The 16,024-nt window shown below is 63.9% G+C and overlaps 1 protein-coding gene across 2 annotated transcripts in view; it reads right to left on the bottom strand.

Annotated features, from left to right (window-relative positions):
* The window catches only part of LOC142494819 (CD276 antigen homolog), a 44,993-nt gene that overhangs the window by 16,617 nt on the left and 12,352 nt on the right, over positions 1-16,024 (bottom strand). For both annotated transcript variants that reach the window (XM_075599342.1, XM_075599344.1), the window contains exon 3: positions 1,050-1,148. In XM_075599342.1, coding sequence (XP_075455457.1) covers positions 1,050-1,148 — 99 coding nt within the window. The remainder of the gene's footprint in view (positions 1-1,049; positions 1,149-16,024) is intronic.

Raw genomic sequence — 16,024 nt, 5'->3', positions numbered from 1 at the left:
GGTCCTGGAAAAACTCAATTCTCTGCACTTCGTATTAGCTGCCAATTTTTTTTATATAGATTTTGTTGTGTGAGAACGTTTGTGACCACATTGGCCCATTCTTTCTATGTAATATCTAGATATATATCTGAGGAAGGCATGTACTGTATATCTGAGGAAGGCATGTACTGTATATCTGAGGAAGGCATGTACTGTATATCTGAGGAAGGCATGTACTGTACATCTGAGGAAGGCATGTACTGTATATCTGAGGAAGGCATGTACTGTACATCTGAGGAAGGCATGTACTGTACATCTGAGGAAGGCATGTACTGTACATCTGAGGAAGGCATGTACTGTACATCTGAGGAAGGCATGTACTGTATATCTGAGGAAGGCATGTACTGTATATCTGAGGAAGGCATGTACTGTATATCTGAGGAAGGCATGTACTGTATATCTGAGGAAGGCATGTACTGCATGCTGTCTCAAATGTTCTAAAAATGATAAATACTTTTCCTTTTGTCCAAATACAAATTTCAACGCCTGAAAATAATCTTATAATTGGAAATGTATATTCTTAATCTCATCACCTGGTTAAACATTTACTGAAAGTTAATTTGCCTTCACTGAAAGTATACTGTACGCTCAATTCAGCAAAAGTTATAGGAGGACAATGTTGCTGTACTTTTGCCGACATTCGCATTTGCAACAAAATGCAAAGGCCCATCACTTTAATTAATGAGCAAGTGACATGAAATTCACCTTCTGCATTAGATGCACTTGCAATTCTCCTGCTTGTTATCAGACACAGTACAAATAATGCTCATGTGAGTCAGAGTCGTGTGACGCAATAGATGGTGTTGGATTTTACACACATTCTGTGTCTGAGAGAGCAACGGCTTGAAATATTTGGGGAGCAATTTGTTAGGGGCAAGTTCAGCAAAACTGGTGAAGAAAAAACACTCCTGTAAATATGTATAACTGTGACAAGGGGACAATAGCTACTCACTAGTAGGTGAGTAAATATGGGTATTAAGGGATGTTTTCCATCACACATTCATTCTTACCTGATATCAATATCCATGTTAATGTGTAAATCCTCAGAGACGCCAAGCAGACATTTTTTAGACCGGAGGAAGGAGAAAAACGGAGCACTACATCCAGTGCTGGTAAGCCAAAAACAACAAGAGTGGGTTCCCACGATAAAAAAATAAAGCTCTTTTAATGGATCATAGTAGCAAACAATACACCAACACGTTTCAGACTACAGTATACAGCCCTTTATCAAGGTCAATAAAAACTTACCCACCGGAGTGTATTAAATACATGATCCTGACGCTGCCTCGGACAATCCCCGCCACTTCCGGGTGTGTCAAATGACGCGGGGCTTATGATGTCAGCGCGTCAGGATCATTGGCATCAAGAAAAAAATTAAAACAAAAAAAACTTTATTAACAATGAACACTAACACTCCGGACATAAGTAAACTAAGGACATACACAATAAATCAAACAAGCATCTAAAAAAAACCTCATAAAAATGAAATAAAAAAGCTCCTTGGATATGGGATATGCCTATATCCTACTACAGTAAGGTAAGTATGTTTGGACTTATTCAAGAATAAACAATCAACAAATGATAATTATTATAATATATCGTGTACCTAATCATCCAGTGAAAAATAAATAATAATATACACAATAGTTGATAACATTTGTAGAACATAATGATTGTTATAATCTTAGAAAACCGATGTAAGAAAGGAGTATATAGAGACTGAAGTGACAAATAGAATACCTCTATTAGAAATAAAAAAATATATATATTCTAACGTAATTCTATTTTGAGAATGATAAACAAATGTTAGGCACCCTACACAAAAGTTGCAAACTGGACTGAATTATAGACCAACATTTACATGGACAAAAAGAATATGTAAGACATAAAATATTTAAGAACAAGACAATAAATAATGTTTAATCATAAATAATCATATCCATGAAGAGTGTGGTCAAAATTTCTAGTCCTTCAAATTGTTCAATCAAAAGCACATATATCATTGGAAAAACAAACTCGTGCTTATGTATCACGAAGAAGAGGCCCTATATCCCGGTATGAATTCAGACCATGTGGAATACGGGTCTGGAGGGTAAAAATCCAGAATAATTCCTTTCTATCTAGGATATTTAACCTGTTACCCCCTGTAATCGGGCATGGTACATGCTCTATTCCAATGAATGAACAATTATCCACATTGCCCTGATTACAATTGGTAAAGTGCTGGGACACAAGGTGGTTAAAATCCTTTTTAATAATCAAGCTTAAGCGTTCGAGTATTCGGATTTTTAAGGATCTAATGGTCCTTCCTATGTATTGCTTTCCACACCCACATTTAAGCAAATAGACCACAAACGTGGTGTTGCAATTAATAAAGGAAGTTATTTTATATATTTTTTCCTGTCTTATATGAAGTAAACGGAGAATATTAAGGAAGCCGCTGCTTCTGCCACAGTGATATTGTGAGCGGTGCTTATGGGTGGTAATGTCAATAATGTGGGGAGAAAAGTGACCCAAATATAGCACTCAGGCTCACCCTCTGGTGGTTTATGTAGTAATTAAAAATATATCTTTACTAACTGATATACCCGGCGTTGCCCGGGATGTAAATGCGTGAAATGATATGATGTAGTTGTTGTTCAAAAATTGTGAGGTGGGGTGGTGTGGGGGGGGGAAGAGGTGGGGTGGTGTGGGGGGGGGGAAGAGGTGGGGTGGTGTGGGGGGGGGAAAGAGGTGGGGTGGTGTGGGGGGGGGAAGAGGTGGGGTGGTGTGGGGGGGGGAAGAGGTGGGGTGGTGTGGGGGGGGGAAGAGGTGGGGTGGTGTGGGGGGGAAGAGGTGGGGTGGTGGGGGGAAGAGGTGGGGTGAGGGGGGGGAGGGGGTGGGGGGAGTGTGATGGGGGGGTAGGGAAGAGGTGGGGTGGTGTGGGGGGAAAGAGGTGGGGTGGTGTGGGGGGAAAAGATGTGGGGGGTTGTGGGAGGAGGAAAGAGGTGGGGTGGTGTGTGGGGGGGAAAGAGGTGGGGTGGTGTGGGGGGGGAAAGAGCTGGGGTGATGTGGGGGGGAAAGAGGTGGGGTGGTGTGGGGGGGGGAGAGGTGGGGTGGTGTGGGGGGGGGGAAGAGGTGGGGTGATGTGGGGGGGAAAGAGGTGGGGTGGTGTGGGGTGGGGGAGAGGTGGGGTGGTGTGGGGGGGGGAAAGAGGTGGGTGGTGTGGGGGGGGAAAGAGGTGGGGTGGTGTGGGGGGGGGGAAGAGGTGGGGTGGTGTGGGGGGGGAAAGAGGTGGGGTGGTGCAGGGGGAAAGAGGTGGGGTGGGGGGGAAGAGGTGGTGTGGTGGTGGGGGGGTGGTGTGGTGGGGGGTGTTGTGGGGGGGTGCTGGTGGGGAGGAAGAGGTGGGGTGGTGTGGGGGGGGAAAGAGGTGGGGTGGTGTGGGGAGGGAAAGAGGTCAGGTGGTGTGGGGGGGGGAAAGAGGTGAGGTGGTGTGGGGGGGGAAGAGGTGGGGTGGTATCGGGGGGGGGAAAGAGGTGGGGTGGGGGGGAAAGAGGTGGGGTGGTGTGGGGGGGGAAAGAGGTGGGGTGGTGTGGGGGGGGGGGAAGAGGTGGGGTGGTGTGGGGGGGGAAAGAGGTGGGGTGGTGTGGGGGTGGATAGAGGTGAGGTGGTGTGGGGGGGGAAAGAGGTGGGGTGGTGTGGGGGGGGGAAGAGGTGGGGTGGTGTGGGGGGGGAAGAGGTGGGGTGGTGTGGGGGGGGAAGAGGTGGGGTGGTGTCGGGGGGACAGAGGTGGGGTGGTGTGGGGGGAAAGAGGTGGGGTGATGTGTGGGGGGGAAGAGGTGGGGTGGTGTGGGGGGGGGAAGAGGTGGGGTGGTGTGGGGGGGAAAGAGGTGGGGTGGTGTGGGGGGGGAAGAGGTGGGGTGGTGTGGGGGGGGAAGGGGTGGTGTGGGGGGGAGAGGTGGGGTGGTGTGGGGGGGAAGAGGTGGGGTGGTTTGGGGGGGGAAGAGGTGGGGTGGTGTCGGGGGGACAGATGTGGGGTGATGTGGGGGGAAAGAGGTGGGGTGGTGTGGGGTGGGGGAGAGGTGGGGTGGTGTGGGGGTGGGGGAGAGGTGGGGTGGTGTGGGGGGGGGAAAGAGGTGGGGTGGTGTGGGGGGGGGGGGAGAGGTGGGGTGGTGTGGGGGGGGGGAAGAGGTGGGGTGGTGTGGGGGGGAAAGAGTTGGGGTGGTGTGGGGGGGAAAGAGGTGGGGTGGTGCAGGGGGGAAAGAGGTTGGGTGGTGTGGGGGGGAAGAGGTGGTGTGGTGGTGGGGGGGTGGTGTGGTGGGGGTTGTTGTGGGGGGTGCTGGGGGGGAGGAAGAGGTGGGGTGGTGTGGGGGGGGAAAGAGGTGGGGTGGTGTGGGGGGGGAAAGAGGTCAGGTGGTGTGGGGGGGAAGAGGTGGGGTAATGTGTGGGGGGGAAGAGGTGGGGTGGTGTGGGGGGAAAGAGGTGGGGTGGGGTGGGAGGGGGAAAGAGGTGGGGTGGTGTGTGGGGAAAAGAGGTGGGGCGGGGTGGGGAGGGGAAAAGAGGTGGGGTGGGGTGGGGAGGGTAAGAGGTGGGGTGGGGAGGGAAAGAGGTGGGGTGAGGTGGGGGGAAAGAGGTCGGGTGAGGTGGGGGGGAAAGAGGTGGGGTGAGGTGGGGGGGAAAGAGGTGGGGTGAGGTGGGGGGGAAAGAGGTGGGGGGGGAAGAGGTGGGGTGGTGTGGGGGGGAAACAGGTGGGGTGGTGTGGGGAGGGAAAGAGGTTGGGGGGGAAAGAGGTGGGATGAGGTGGGGGGGAAAGAGGTGGGGTGGTGTGGGGGGGGGAAGAGGTGGGGTGGGGGGGGAAGAGGTGGGGTGGGGTGGTGTGGGGGGGGAAGAGGTGGGGTGGGGGGGAAGAGGTGGGGTGGTGTGGGGGGGGGAAAGAGGTGGGGTGGGGGGGGAAGAGGTGGGGTTGTGTGGGGGGGGGAAGAGGTGGGGTGGTGTGGGGGGGGGAAAGGTGGGGTGGTGTGGGAGGGGAAAGAGGTGGGGTGGTGTGGGGGGGGAAGAGGTGGGGTGGTGTGGGGGGGGAAGAGGTGGGGTGGTGTGGGGGGGAAAGAGGTGGGGTGGTGGGGGGGGTAAAGAGGTGGGGTGGTGTGGGGGGAAAAGAGGTGGGGTGGGGTAGGGAGGCAAACAGGTGGGGTGGGGAGGGATAGAGGTGGGGTGGTGTGGGGGGGGGGGAAGAGGTGGGGTGGTGTGGGGGGGGAAAGAGGTGGGGTGGTGTGGGGGGGGGTGAAGAGGTGGGGTGTTTTGGGGGGGGAAAGAGGTAGGGTGGTGTGGGGGGGGGAAGAGGTGGGGTGGTGTTGGGGGGAAAGAGGTGGGGTGGTGTTGGGGGGAAAGAGGTGGGGTGGTGTTGGGGGGAAAGAGGTGGGGTGGTGTGGGGGGGGGGAAAGAGGTGGTGTGGTGTGGGGGGGGGGGAAGAGGTGGGGTGGTATGGGGGGGTAAAGAGGTGGGGTGGTGTGGGGGGGAAAGAGGTGTTGTGGTGTGGGGGGGAAGAGGTGGGGTGGTGTGGGTGGGGGGAAGAGGTGGGGTGGTGTGGGGGGGAAAGAGGTGGGGTGGTGTGGGGGGGGAAGAGGTGGGGTGGTGTGGGAGGGGGAAGAGGTGGGGTGGTGTGGGGGGGAAGAGGTGGGGTGGTGTGGGGGGGAAGAGGTGGGGTGGTGTGGGGGGGAAAGAGGTGGGGTGGTGTGGGGGGGAAAGAGGTGGGGTGGTGGGGGGGGAAGAGGTGGGGTGGTGTGGGGGGGGAAGAGGTGGGGTGGTGTGGGGGGGGAAGAGGTGGGGTGAGGTGGGGGGGAAAGAGGTAGGGTGATGTGGGGGGGAAAGAGGTGGGGTTAGGTGGGGGGGAAAGAGGTGGGGGGGGAAGAGGTGGGGTGGTGTGGGGGGGAAACAGGTGGGGTGGTGTGGGGAGGGAAAGAGGTTGGGGGGGAAAGAGGTGGGATGAGGTGGGGGGGAAAGAGGTGGGGTGGTGTGGGGGGGGGGAAGAGGTGGGGTGGGGGGGGAAGAGGTGGGGTGGGGGGGGAAGAGGTGGGGTGGGGTGGTGTGGGGGGGGAAGAGGTGGGGTGGGGGGGGAAGAGGTGGGGTGGTGTGGGGGGGGGAAAGAGGTGGGGTGGGGGGGGGAAGAGGTGGGGTTGTGTGGGGGGGGGAAGAGGTGGGGTGGTGTGGGGGGGGGAAAGGTGGGGTGGTGTGGGAGGGGAAAGAGGTGGGGTGGTGTGGGGGGGGAAGAGGTGGGGTGGTGTGGGGGGGGAAGAGGTGGGGTGGTGTGGGGGGGAAAGAGGTGGGGTGGTGGGGGGGGTAAAGAGGTGGGGTGGTGTGGGGGGAAAAGAGGTGGGGTGGGGTAGGGAGGCAAACAGGTGGGGTGGGGAGGGATAGAGGTGGGGTGGTGTGGGGGGGGGGGGAAGAGGTGGGGTGGTGTGGGGGGGGAAAGAGGTGGGGTGGTGTGGGGGGGGGGTGAAGAGGTGGGGTGGTGTGGGGGGGGAAAGAGGTAGGGTGGTGTGGGGGGGGGGGAAGAGGTGTTGGGGGGAAAGAGGTGTTGGGGGGAAAGAGGTGGGGTGGTGTTGGGGGGAAAGAGGTGGGGTGGTGTTGGGGGGAAAGAGGTGGGGTGGTGTGGGGGGGGGGAAAGAGGTGGTGTGGTGTGGGGGGGGGGAAGAGGTGGGGTGGTGTGGGGGGGAAAGAGGTGTTGTGGTGTGGGGGGGAAGAGGTGGGGTGGTGTGGGTGGGGGGAAGAGGTGGGGTGGTGTGGGGGGGAAAGAGGTGGGGTGGTGTGGGGGGGGAAGAGGTGGGGTGGTGTGGGAGGGGGAAGAGGTGGGGTGGTGTGGGGGGGAAGAGGTGGGGTGGTGTGGGGGGGGAAGAGGTGGGGTGGTGTGGGGGGGAAAGAGGTGGGGTGGTGGGGGGGGAAGAGGTGGGGTGGTGTGGGGGGGGAAGAGGTGGGGTGGTGTGGGGGGGGAAGAGGTGGGGTGGTGTGGGGGGGGGAAGAGGTGGGGGGGAAGAGGTGGGGTGGTGTGGGGGTGGAAAGAGGTGGGGTGGTGTGGGGGGGGGAGAGGTGGGGTGGTGTGGGGGGGGAAAGAGGTGGGGTGGTGTGGGGGGGGAAAGAGGTGGGGTGGTGTGGGGGGGGAAAGAGGTGGGGTGGTGTGGGGGGGAAGAGGTGTGGTGGTATGGGGGGAGGAAAGAGGTGGGGTGGTGTGGGGGGGGGGAAAGAGGTGGGGTGGTGTGGGGGGGAAGAGGTGTGGTGGTATGGGGGGAGGAAAGAGGTGGGGTGGTGTGGGGGGGGGAAAGAGGTGGGGTGGTGTGGGGGGGAAGAGGTGAGGTGGTGTGGGGGGAAAGAGGTGGGGTGGTGTAGGCGGGGAAGAGGTGAGGTGGTGTGGGGGGGAAGAGGTGGGGTGGTGTGGGGGGGGGGAAGAGGTGGGGTTGTGTGGGGGGGGGAAAGGTGGGGTGGTGTGTGGGGGGGGGAAGGTGGGGTGGTGTGGGGGGGGGAAGAGGTGGGGTGGTGTGAGGGGGAAAGAAGTGGGGTGGTGTGGGGGGGAAAGAAGTGGGGTGGTGTGGGGGGGAAAGAGGTGGAGTGGTGTGGGGGGGGAAGGGGTGGTGGTGGTGTTGAGGGGGAGAAAGAGGTGGGGTGGTGTTGGGGGGAAAGAGGTGGGGTGGAGTTGGGGGGGAAGAGGTGGGGTGGTGTGGGGGGGGGGAAGAGGTGGGGTGGTGGTGGGGGGGAAGAGTTGGGGTGGTGTGGGTGGGGGGAAAGAGGTGGGCTGGTGTGGGGGGGGAAAGAGGTGGGGTGGTGTGGGGGGGGAAAGAGGTGGGTGGTGTGGGGGGGGGAAAGAGGTGGGATGAGGTTGGGGGGGAAAGAGGTGGGGTGGTGTGGGGGGGGAAGAGGTGGGGTGGGGGGGGGAAGAGGTGGGGTGGGGTGGTGTGGGGGGGGAAGAGGTGGGGTGGGGGGGGAAGAGGTGGGGTGGTGTGGGGGGGGAAAGAGGTGGGGTGGGGGGGGAAGAGGTGGGGTTGTGTGGGGGGGGAAGAGGTGGGGTGGTGTGGGGGGGGAAGAGGTGGGGTGGTGTGGGGGGGGGAAGAGGTGGGGGGGAAGAGGTGGGGTGGTGTGGGGGTGGAAAGAGGTGGGGTGGTGTGGGGGGGGGAGAGGTGGGGTGGTGTGAGGGGGAAAGAAGTGGGGTGGTGTTGGGGGGAAAGAGGTGGGGTGGTGTGGGGGGGGAAAGAGGTAGGGTGGTGTGGGGGGGGGAAGAGGTGGGGTGGTGTTGGGGGGAAAGAGGTGGGGTGGTGTTGGGGGGAAAGAGGTGGGGTGGTGTTGGGGGGAAAGAGGTGGGGTGGTGTTGGGGGGAAAGAGGTGGGGTGGTGTGGGGGGGGGAAAGAGGTGGTGTGGTGTGGGGGGGGGGAAGAGGTTGGGTGGTGTGGGGGGGTAAAGAGGTGGGGTGGTGTGGGGGGGGAAGGGGTGGTGGTGGTGTTGAGGGGGAGAAAGAGGTGGGGTGGTGTTAGGGGGAAAGAGGTGGGGTGGAGTTGGGGGGGAAGAGGTGGGGTGGTGTGGGGGGGGGGAAGAGGTGGGGTGGTGTGGGGGGGGGGAAGAGGTGGGGTGGTGGTGGGGGGGAAGAGTTGGGGTGGTGTGGGTGGGGGGAAAGAGGTGGGGTGGTGTGGGGGGGGGGAAAGAGGTGGGGTGGTGTGGGGGGGGAAAGAGGTGGGTGGTGTGGGGGGGGGAAAGAGGTGGGGTGGTGTGGGGTGGGGGAGAGGTGGGGTGGTGTGGGGGGGGGAAAGAGGTGGGATGAGGTGGGGGGGAAAGAGGTGGGGTGGTGTGGGGGGGGGAAGAGGTGGGGTGTGGGGGGGAAGAGGTGGGGTGGAGTGGTGTGGGGGGGGAAGAGGTGGGGTGGGGGGGAAGAGGTGGGGTGGGGTGGGGGGGGAAGAGGTGGGGTTGTGTGGGGGGGGGGGAAGAGGTGGGGTTGTGTGGGGGGGGGGAAGAGGTGGGGTGGTGTGGGGGGGGAAAGGTGGGGTGGTGTGGGAGGGGAAAGAGGTGGGGTGGTGTGGGGGGGGAAGAGGTGGGGTGGTGTGGGGGGGAAAGAGGTGGGGTGGTGGGGGGGGGTATTGAGGTGGGGTGGTGTGGGGGGAAAAGAGGTGGGGTGGGGTAGGGAGGCAAACAGGTGGGGTGGGGAGGGATAGAGGTGGGGTGGTGTGGGGGGGGGGAAAGAGGTGGGGTGGTGTGGGGGGGAAGAGGTGTGGTGGTATGGGGGGAGGAAAGAGGTGGGGTGGTGTGGGGGGGGGAAAGAGGTGGGGTGGTGTGGGGGGGAAGAGGTGAGGTGGTGTGGGGGGAAAGAGGTGGGGTGGTGTAGGCGGGGAAGAGGTGAGGTGGTGTGGGGGGGAAGAGAGGTGGGGTGGTGTGGGGGGAAAAGAGGTGGGGTGGGGTAGGGAGGCAAACAGGTGGGGTGGGGAGGGATAGAGGTGGGGTGGTGTGGGGGGGGGGAAAGAGGTGGGGTGGTGTGGGGGGGAAGAGGTGTGGTGGTATGGGGGGAGGAAAGAGGTGGGGTGGTGTGGGGGGGGGAAAGAGGTGGGGTGGTGTGGGGGGAAGAGGTGAGGTGGTGTGGGGGGAAAGAGGTGGGGTGGTGTAGGCGGGGAAGAGGTGAGGTGGTGTGGGGGGGGAAGAGGTGGGGTGGTGTGGGGGGGGGGGGAAGAGGTGGGGTTGTGTGTGGGGGGGAAAGGTGGGGTGGTGTGTGGGGGGGGGAAGGTGGGGTGGTGTGGGGGGGGAAGAGGTGGGGTGGTGTGAGGGGGAAAGAAGTGGGGTGGTGTGGGGGGGAAAGAAGTGGGGTGGTGTGGGGGGGAAAGAGGTGGAGTGGTGTGGGGGGGAAGGGGTGGTGGTGGTGTTGAGGGGGAGAAAGAGGTGGGGTGGTGTTGGGGGGAAAGAGGTGGGGTGGAGTTGGGGGGGAAGAGGTGGGGTGGTGTGGGGGGGGGGAAGAGGTGGGGTGGTGGTGGGGGGGAAGAGTTGGGGTGGTGTGGGTGGGGGGAAAGAGGTGGGGTGGTGTGGGGGGGGGGAAAGAGGTGGGGTGGTGTGGGGGGGGAAAGAGGTGGGGTGGTGTGGGGGGGGGAAAGAGGTGGGGTGGTGTGGGGTGGGGGAGAGGTGGGGTGGTGTGGGGGTGGGGGAGAGGTGGGGTGGTGTGGGGGGGGGAAAGAGGTGGGATGAGGTGGGGGGGAAAGAGGTGGGGTGGTGTGGGGGGGGAGAGGTGGGGTGTGGGGGGGAGAGGTGGGGTGGGGTGGTGTGGGGGGGGAAGAGGTGGGGTGGGGGGGGAAGAGGTGGGGTGGTGTGGGGGGGGAAAGAGGTGGGGTGGGGGGGGGAAGAGGTGGGGTTGTGTGGGGGGGGAAAGAGGTGGGGTGGTGTGGGGGGGGAAAGGTGGGGGTGGTGTGGGAGGGGAAAGAGGTGGGGTGGTGGGGGGGGGAAGAGGTGGGGTGGTGTGGGGGGGGAAGAGGTGGGGTGGTGTGGGGGGGAAAGAGGTGGGGTGGTGTGGGGGGGAAGAGGTGGGGTGGTGTGGGGGGGAAAGAGGTGGGGTGGTGGGGGGGGTAAAGAGGTGGGGTGGGTGTGGGGGGAAAAGAGGTGGGGTGGGGTAGGGAGGCAAACAGGTGGGGTGGGGAGGGATAGAGGTTGGGTGGTGTGGGGGGGGGAAAGAGGTGGGGTGGTGTGGGGGGGGGGAAGAGGTGGGGTGGTGTGGGGGGGGTGAAGAGGTAGGGTGGTGTGGGGGGGGGGAAGAGGTGGGGTGGTGTTGGGGGGAAAGAGGTGGGGTGGTGTTGGGGGGAAGAGGTGGGGTGGTGTTGGGGGAAGAGGTGGGGTGGTGTGGGGGGGGGGAAAGAGGTGGTGTGGTGTGGGGGGGGGGGGAAGAGGTTGGGTGGTGTGGGGGGGTAAAGAGGTGGGGTGGTGTGGGTTGGAAAGAGGTGTGTGGTGTGGGGGGGAAGAGGTGGGGTGGTGTGGGTGGGGGGAAGAGGTGGGGTGGTGTGGGAGGGGGAAGAGGTGGGGGTGGTGTGGGGGGGAAGAGGTGGGGTGGTGTGGGGGGGAAGAGGTGGGGTGGTGTGGGGGGGAAAGAGGTGGGGGTGGTGGGGGGGAAGAGGTGGGGGTGGTGGGGGGGAAGAGGTGGGGTGGTGTGGGGGGGGAAGAGGTGGGGTGGTGTGGGGGGGGAAGAGGTGGGGTGGTGTGGGGGGGAAGAGGTGGGGTGGTGTGGGGGGGGAAGAGGTGGGGTGGTGGGGTGGGGAAGAGGTGGGGGTGGTGTGGGGGGGGAAGAGGTGGGATGGTGTGGGGGGGGGAAGAGGTGGGGGGGAAGAGGTGGGGTGGTGTGGGGGTGGAAGAGGTGGGGTGTGGGGGGGGGGGGGAGAGGTGGGGTGGTGTGGGGGGGGAAAGAGGTGGGGTGGTGTGGGGGGGGAAGAGGTGTTGTGGTGTGGGGGGGGGAGAGGTGGGGTGGTGTGGGGTGGGGGGGAAGAGGTGGGGTGGTGTGGGGGGGAAGGGGTGGTGTGGGGGGGAGAGGTGGGGTGGTGTGGGGGGGAAGAGGTGGGGTGGTGTGGGGGGGAAAGAGGTGGGGTGGTGGGGGGAAAGAGGTGGGGGTGGGGGGGGGGAAGAGGTGGGGTGGTGTGGGGGGGGAAGAGGTGGGGTGGTGTGGGGGGGGAAGAGGTGGGGTGGTGTGGGTGGGGAAGAGGTGGGGTGGTGTGGGGGGGGAAGAGGTGGGATGGTGTGGGGGGGGGAGAGGTGGGGGGGGAAGAGGGGGGGGGGGGGGTGGGGTGGTGTGGGGTGGAAGAGGTGGGGTGGTGTGGGGGGGGGGAGAGGTGGGGTGGTGTGGGGGGGGAAAGAGGTGGGGTGGTGTGGGGGGGGAAAGAGGTGGGGTGGTGTGGGGGGGAAGAGGGTGTGGTGGTATGGGGGGAGGAAAGAGGTGGGGTGGTGTGGGGGGGGAAAGAGGTGGGGTGGTGGGGGGGGGAAGAGGTGAGGTGGTGTGGGGGGAAGAGGTGGGGTGGTGTAGGCGGGGAAGAGGTGTGGTGGTATGGGGGGAGGAAAGAGGTGGGGTGGTGTGGGGGGGGGAAAGAGGTGGGGTGTGTGGGGGGGGGAAAGGTGGGGTGGTGTGTGGGGGGGGGAAGGTGGGGTGGTGTGGGGGGGGAAAGAGGTGGGGTGGTGTGAGGGGGAAAGAAGTGGGGGTGGTGTGGGGGGGGAAGAAGTGGGGTGGTGTGGGGGGGGAAGAGGTGGGAGTGGTGTGGGGGGGAAGGGGTGGTGGTGGTGTTGAGGGGGAGAAAGAGGTGGGGTGGAGTTGGGGGGGAAGAGGTGGGGTGGTGTGGGGGGGGGAAGAGGTGGGGTGGTGGTGGGGGGGAAGAGTTGGGGGTGGTGTGGGTGGGGGGGGAAAGAGGTGGGGTGGTGTGGGGGGGGGGAAGAGGTGGGGTGGTGTGGGGGGGGGGGAAGAGTGGGGGGGGTGTGGGGGGGGAAAGAGGTGGGTGGTGTGGGGGGGGGGAAAGAGGTGGGGTGGTGTGGGGGGGGGAAAGAGGTGGGGTGGTGTGGGGGGGGAAGAGGTGGGGTGGTGTGGGGGAGGAAGAGGTGGGATGGTGTGGGGGGGGGAAGAGGTGGGGTGGTGTGGGGGGGAAGTGGTGGGGTGTGGGGGGGGAAAGAGGTGGGGTTGTGTGGGCGGGAAAGAGGTGGGGTGGGGTGGGGGGGGGAAGAGGTGGGGTGGTGTGGGGGGGGGAAGAGATGGGGTGGTGTGGGGGGGGAAGAGGTGGGGTGGTGTTGGGGGGAAACAGGTGGGGTGGTGTGGGGGGGAAAGAGGTGGGGTGGTGGGGGGGGTAGAGGTGTGGTGGTGTGGGGGGGGAAAGAGGTGGGGTGGTGTGGGGGGGGAAGATGTGGGGTGGTGTGGGGGGGGGGAAAGAGGTGGTGTGGTGTGGGGGGGGGGGTGTAGGTGGTGTGGTATGGGGGGGGGAAGAGGTGGGGTGGAAAGAGGTGAGGTGGTGTGGGGGGGGAAGAGTTGAGGTGGTGTGGGGGGGAAGAGGTGGGGTGGTGTGGGGGGGTGGAAGAGGTGGGTGGTGTGGGGGGGTGGAAGAGGTGGGGTGGTGTGGGGGGGGAAGAGGTGGGGTGGTGTGGGGGAGGGAAAGAGGTGGGTTGGTGTGGGGGGGGGGTGAGGTGAGGTGGTGTGGGGGGGAAGAGGTGGGGTGGTGTGCGGGGGAAGAGGTGGGGTGGTGTGGGGGGGGGAAGAGGTGGGGTGGTGTGGGGGGGGAAGAGGTGGGGTGGTGTGGGGGGGGGGGAAAGGTGGGGTGGTGTGTGGGGGGGGAAGGTGGGGTGGTGTGGGGGGGGAAGAGGTGGGGTGGTGTGGGGGGGAAAGAGGTGGGGTGGTGTGGGGGGGGAAAGAGGTGGGGTGGTGTGGCGGGGAAAGAGGTGGGGTGGTGTGGGGGGGGAAAGAGGTGGGGTGGTGTTGGGAAGGGAAGAGGTGGGGTGGTGTGGGGGGGGACGAGGTGGGGTGGTGTGGGGGGGGACGAGGTGGGGTGGTGTGGGGGGGACGAGGTGGGGTGGTGTGGGGGGGGAAGAGGTGGGGGTGGTGGGGGGGGAAAGAGGTGGGGTGTGTGGGGGGGGGGGAAGAGGTGGGGTGGTGTGGGGGGGGAAAGAGGTGGGGTGGTGTTGGGAAGGGAAGAGGTGGGGTGGTGGGGGGGGGACGAGGTGGGGTGGTGTGGGGGGGGGAGAGGGTGGGGTGGTGTGGGAGGGGAAGAGGTGGGGTGTTGTGGGGGGGGAAAGAGGTGGGGTGGTGTGGGGGGGGGAAAGAGGTGGGGTGGTGTGGGGGGGGGGGGGAAGAGGTGGGGTGGTGTGGGGGGGGGAAGAGGTGGGGTGGTGTGAGGGGGAAAGAAGTGGGGTGGTGTGGGGGGGAAAGAAGTGGGGTGGTGTGGGGGGGAAAGAGGTGGAGTGGTGTGGGGGGGGAAGGGGGTGGTGGTGGTGTTGAGGGGGAGAAAGAGGTGGGGTGGTGTTGGGGGGAAAGAGGTGGGTGGAGTTGGGGGGAAGAGGTGGGGTGGTGTGGGGGGGGGGAAGAGGTGGGGTGGTGGTGGGGGGGAAGAGTTGGGGTGGTGTGGGTGGGGGAAAGAGGTGGGCTGGTGTGGGGGGGGGGAAAGAGGTGGGGTGGTGTGGGGGGGGGAAGAGGTGGGTGGTGTGGGGGGGGGGAAAGAGGTGGGGTGGTGTGGGGTGGGGGAGAGGTGGGGTGGTGTGGGGGTGGGGGAGAGGTGGGGTGGTGTGGGGGGGGGAAAGAGGTGGGATGAGGTGGGGGGGGAAGAGGTGGGTGGTGGTGGGGGGGGAAGAGGTGGGGTGGGGGGGGGGAAAGAGGTGGGGTGGTGTGGGGGGGGGGAGAGGTGGGGTGGGGTGGTGTGGGGGGGGGAAGAGGTGGGGTGGTGTGGGGGGGGAAAGAGGTGGGGTGGGGGGAAGAGGTGGGGTTGTGTGGGGGGGGGAAGAGGTGGGGTGGTGTGGGGGGGAAGAGGTGGGGTGGTGTGGGGGGGGGGAAGAGGTGGGGTGGTGTGGGGGTGGAAAGAGTTGGGGTGGTGTGGGGGGGGGAGAGGTGGGGTGGTGTGGGGGGGGAAAGAGGTGGGGTGGTGTGGGGGGGGAAAGAGGTGGGGTGGTGTGGGGGGAAGAGGGGGTGGTGGGGGGGAAGAGGTGGGGTGTGGGGGGGGGAAGAGGTGGGGTGGTGTGGGGGGGGAAGAGGTGAGGTGGTGTGGGGGGAAAGAGGTGGGGTGGTGTAGGCGGGGAAGAGGTGAGGTGGTGTGGGGGGGAAGAGGTGGGGTGGTGTGGGGGGGGGGGAAGAGGTGGGGTGTGTGTGGGGGGGGGAAAGGTGGGGTGGTGTGTGGGGGGGGGAAGGTGGGGTGGTGTGGGGGGGGGAAGAGGTGGGGTGGTGTGAGGGGGAAAGAAGTGGGGTGGTGTGGGGGGGGGAAAGAAGTGGGGTGGTGTGGGGGGGAAAGAGGGGGAGTGGTGTGGGGGGGGAAGGGGTGGTGGTGGTGTTGAGGGGGAGAAAGAGGTGGGGTGGTGTTGGGGGGAAAGAGGTGGGGTGGAGTTGGGGGGGAAGAGGTGGGGTGGTGTGGGGGGGGGGAAGAGGTGGGGTGGTGGTGGGGGGGAAGAGTTGGGGTGGTGTGGGTGGGGGGAAAGAGGTGGGGTGGGTGGGGGGGGGGGGAAAGAGGTGGGGTGGTGTGGGGGGGGAAGAGGTGGGTGGTGTGGGGGGGGGAAGAGGTGGGGTGGTGTGGGGTGGGGGAGAGGTGGGGGGGTGTGGGGGTGGGGGAGAGGTGGGGTGGTGTGGGGGGGGGGAAGAGGTGGATGAGGTGGGGGGGAAGAGGTGGGGTGGGTGTGGGGGGGGAAGTGGTGGGGTGGGGGGGGGAAGAGGGGGATGGGGTGGTGTGGGGGGAGAGGTGGGGTGGGGGGGGAAGAGGTGGGGTGGTGTGGGGGGGAAGGTGGGGTGGGGGGGGGAGAGGTGGGGTTGTGTGGGGGGGGAAGAGGTGGGGTGGTGTGGGGGGGGAAAGGTGGGGTGGTGTGGGAGGGGAAGAGGTGGGGTGGTGTGGGGGGGAAGAGGTGGGGTGGTGTGGGGGGGGAGAGGTGGGGGTGGTGGGGGGGGGGGGGGAAAGAGGTGGGGTGGTGGGGGGGGTAAAGAGGTGGGGTGGTGTGGGGGGAAAAGAGGTGGGGTGGGGTAGGGAGGCAACAGGTGGGGTGGGGAGGGATAGAGGTGGGGTGGTGTGGGGGGGGGGGAAGAGGTGGGGTGGTGTGGGGGGGAAAGAGGTGGGGTGGTGTGGGGGGGGGGTGAAGAGGTTGGGTGGTGTGGGGGGGGAAAGAGGTAGGGTGGTGTGGGGGGGGGAAGAGGTGGGGTGGTGTTGGGGGGAAAGAGGTGGGGTGGTGTTGGGGGGAAAGAGGTGGGGTGGTGTGGGGGGGGGAAAGAGGTGGTGTGGTGTGGGGGGGGGGAAGAGGTGGGGTGGTGTGGGGGGGTAAGAGGTGGGGTGGTGTGGGGGGGAAAGAGGTG

This window comes from Ascaphus truei, chromosome 5 (genome assembly GCF_040206685.1).
Source record: "Ascaphus truei isolate aAscTru1 chromosome 5, aAscTru1.hap1, whole genome shotgun sequence".
In the NCBI taxonomy this organism is placed as follows: Eukaryota; Metazoa; Chordata; class Amphibia; order Anura; family Ascaphidae; genus Ascaphus; species Ascaphus truei.
This window is presented reverse-complemented; position numbering and strand designations above follow the sequence as displayed.